General features: G+C 33.2%; 1 protein-coding gene across 1 annotated transcript; it reads left to right on the forward strand.

Annotated features, from left to right (window-relative positions):
• The first annotated feature begins 858 nt into the window (after positions 1-858).
• On the forward strand, positions 859-1,686 carry LOC129875925 (uncharacterized). Its single transcript, XM_055951165.1, has one exon. It carries the CDS (start codon positions 859-861, stop codon positions 1,684-1,686), a length of 828 nt encoding a protein of 275 aa, XP_055807140.1.
• The last annotated feature ends 686 nt before the right edge of the window (positions 1,687-2,372 follow it).

Genomic DNA, 2,372 nt, shown 5'->3' on the forward strand with positions numbered 1-2,372 from the left:
TATAAAATTTAGGAAATAAAAGTTAATTATGAATTTATATTAAATAGATATTTACACTAAATTATATTAATGTACCATAACATGAGATAATGAGATCAAGATTTTAAAAGTTGAACAGAATATATAAAAGATCAAACAATAATAATTTATGAGGACAAAAATGGAGATAAAGTGGGACAACAGAATAGCAAAAAATAAGACAGATTGTTATTATAAAATTTAGGAACAAACATAGATACAACCTACCTAAAAATAGGAACAATAAAAGTTATATTATTAGTGATATTATTATTATAAAATTTAGGACTAAAAATTAATTGTACCATCTATTCTTGGAAAAAATTATTTTGCCAATTGAGACTTAGCAATGCATTTTATCTCTTAAACTGGAATCTTTTATATGGTAAAATTTATTAAATAGCATAGTTACATAAAAATCATATTAATTTATCATAACATGAGATATTGAGATCCACACAAGGTTGAAAAGCTAAATTAAATATTAAAAATAAATAAATCAAAGAATAGAAATTTAAAATATTATTTTTGAACTAAGTCCAGACTCCAAAAATCTGTGGAAAACCAAAAAATATATATTATCTTTAATTCATTGAATTTGTAAATGATTTCACATTTGGTTTAATAAGCTTAAACTAATTTCTAATAAGAGGTCTCAATTTGTTTTAATCTATACTTACCAAGTATTGTATAATATTTTTACAAATGCATACCCAAACGATAGCTATATGTTTTTCCCTTTTTGTTGCATGGTTTGTTAGAGAGAAGGGTGGATTTCCTTAAATAATCACAAAATCTGGTTTCCCTCACATGTTAAGAGAGGAACCCAACCACACATACATGGCGGAGAAAATCACCGGAACGACTCCTAAGACCACCGTGCACGGTGTTACGATGAACGACCATTTGGAGACGAGAAATGCAGACCGACGTGTGTGGTTGATGAAATGCCCTACCGTTGTCTCTCGATTCTTTGAACAACATCAACACTCTTCTTCTTCAACTCCTCTTTCTTCCGCTGTTTCTCCTGGACCTGTTGCAAAAGTCACCGTTGTCGTTGACCCTCTCCTCACCAATGATGCAACTCAGTTTACCATGGATTTGGATGGAACTTCATCTGGTAACATGCCCACTCACTACTCCATGGACATGTCGACAGATTTTATTCCAATGTCTATATTTTCTGAGTCAGGTCAAGGAAGGGTTTCCGTGGAAGGAAAGATATATCACAAATTTGACATGAAGCCTTATCATGAAAACATTGAGAACTATGGAAAACTTTGCCGTGAAAGGACCAATAAGTACATGACGAAAAGTAGACAAATTCAGGTTATTGACAATGATAATGCAAAACATATGAGGCCTATGCCTGGATTATTCGAAACTAAGGCTTCTGGATCTGCAGATAACAAAAAGGTGCCAAGTAAAGGATTAGAAATGAAAAGAACAAGGAGGGACCGTGACGAAATGGAAGAAATCATGTTCAAACTCTTTGAGAGGCAACCAAATTGGACTCTGAAACAGCTGGTCCATGAGACTGACCAACCAGAGCAATTTATGAAAGACATGCTCAAAATTCTCTGCATCTACAACAATAAGGGCGCTCATCAAGGCACTTATGAGCTGAAGCCAGAGTACAAGAGATCAGAAGACAAGGCTGATTCTTGATTATTTTAGCATAAGCTTTCTAGTCGGAGGCCTTAGCAGTCAGCCAACGGAAAACGCCAATTGATTTTACCATTCTTTTGTGCATAAAACCAACTTTAAATAAAATCCCATGGTTGTTAATAGTCTATTTGCTATATCTAATCCATTCTATTCTGCTTTTAGATCAAATTTTAGGGCGCAGAACTTTGGAACATAAAACAAAAGCTTTACTAGTCTCCACTTCAAGTTGTTATTGTCATCATATGTAGAAGAGAATTTAGAATTTGAAGTTTATAGGATTCATACAATGATCTTAAATTAATTTATACAACACAAAGGAGTCAAAAATATCTCTAGTGTATCAAAAATGACTCACAAATAACGTCATTCCACTTTTAGATCTAAAAAAAAGCCCTCAAACTTTGATTTGGTTATGAATACCCGTCAAACAAATTTTGGATCTAGGTGGAATTTATGATTTGCCACATTTTTAATGTAGAACTAAATAAAATCCACTCATAAATGTGGATTTTAGGATTTTAGGCTTCCCTTGAGGTAATTTCTCCATTTTCCAGCATTTCTAAGTTCTTAAATCTTGAGGTTGATCATGATTGCACGATAGTATTTGGGCTGATTTGGGGTGTGAAGTGTGTTCCTTCTTGGAGCATGAGCTGGGGGTAGTAGTTAGAGCCTATTCTCGGAGTTAA

This window comes from Solanum dulcamara, chromosome 12 (genome assembly GCF_947179165.1).
Source record: "Solanum dulcamara chromosome 12, daSolDulc1.2, whole genome shotgun sequence".
In the NCBI taxonomy this organism is placed as follows: domain Eukaryota; kingdom Viridiplantae; phylum Streptophyta; class Magnoliopsida; order Solanales; family Solanaceae; genus Solanum; species Solanum dulcamara.

What these genes read in the sequence shown, in the direction of transcription:
- LOC129875925 (XM_055951165.1), top strand. Translation starts at nt 859, where the DNA reads ATGGCGGAGAAAATCACCGGAACGACTCCTAAGACCACCGTGCACGGT.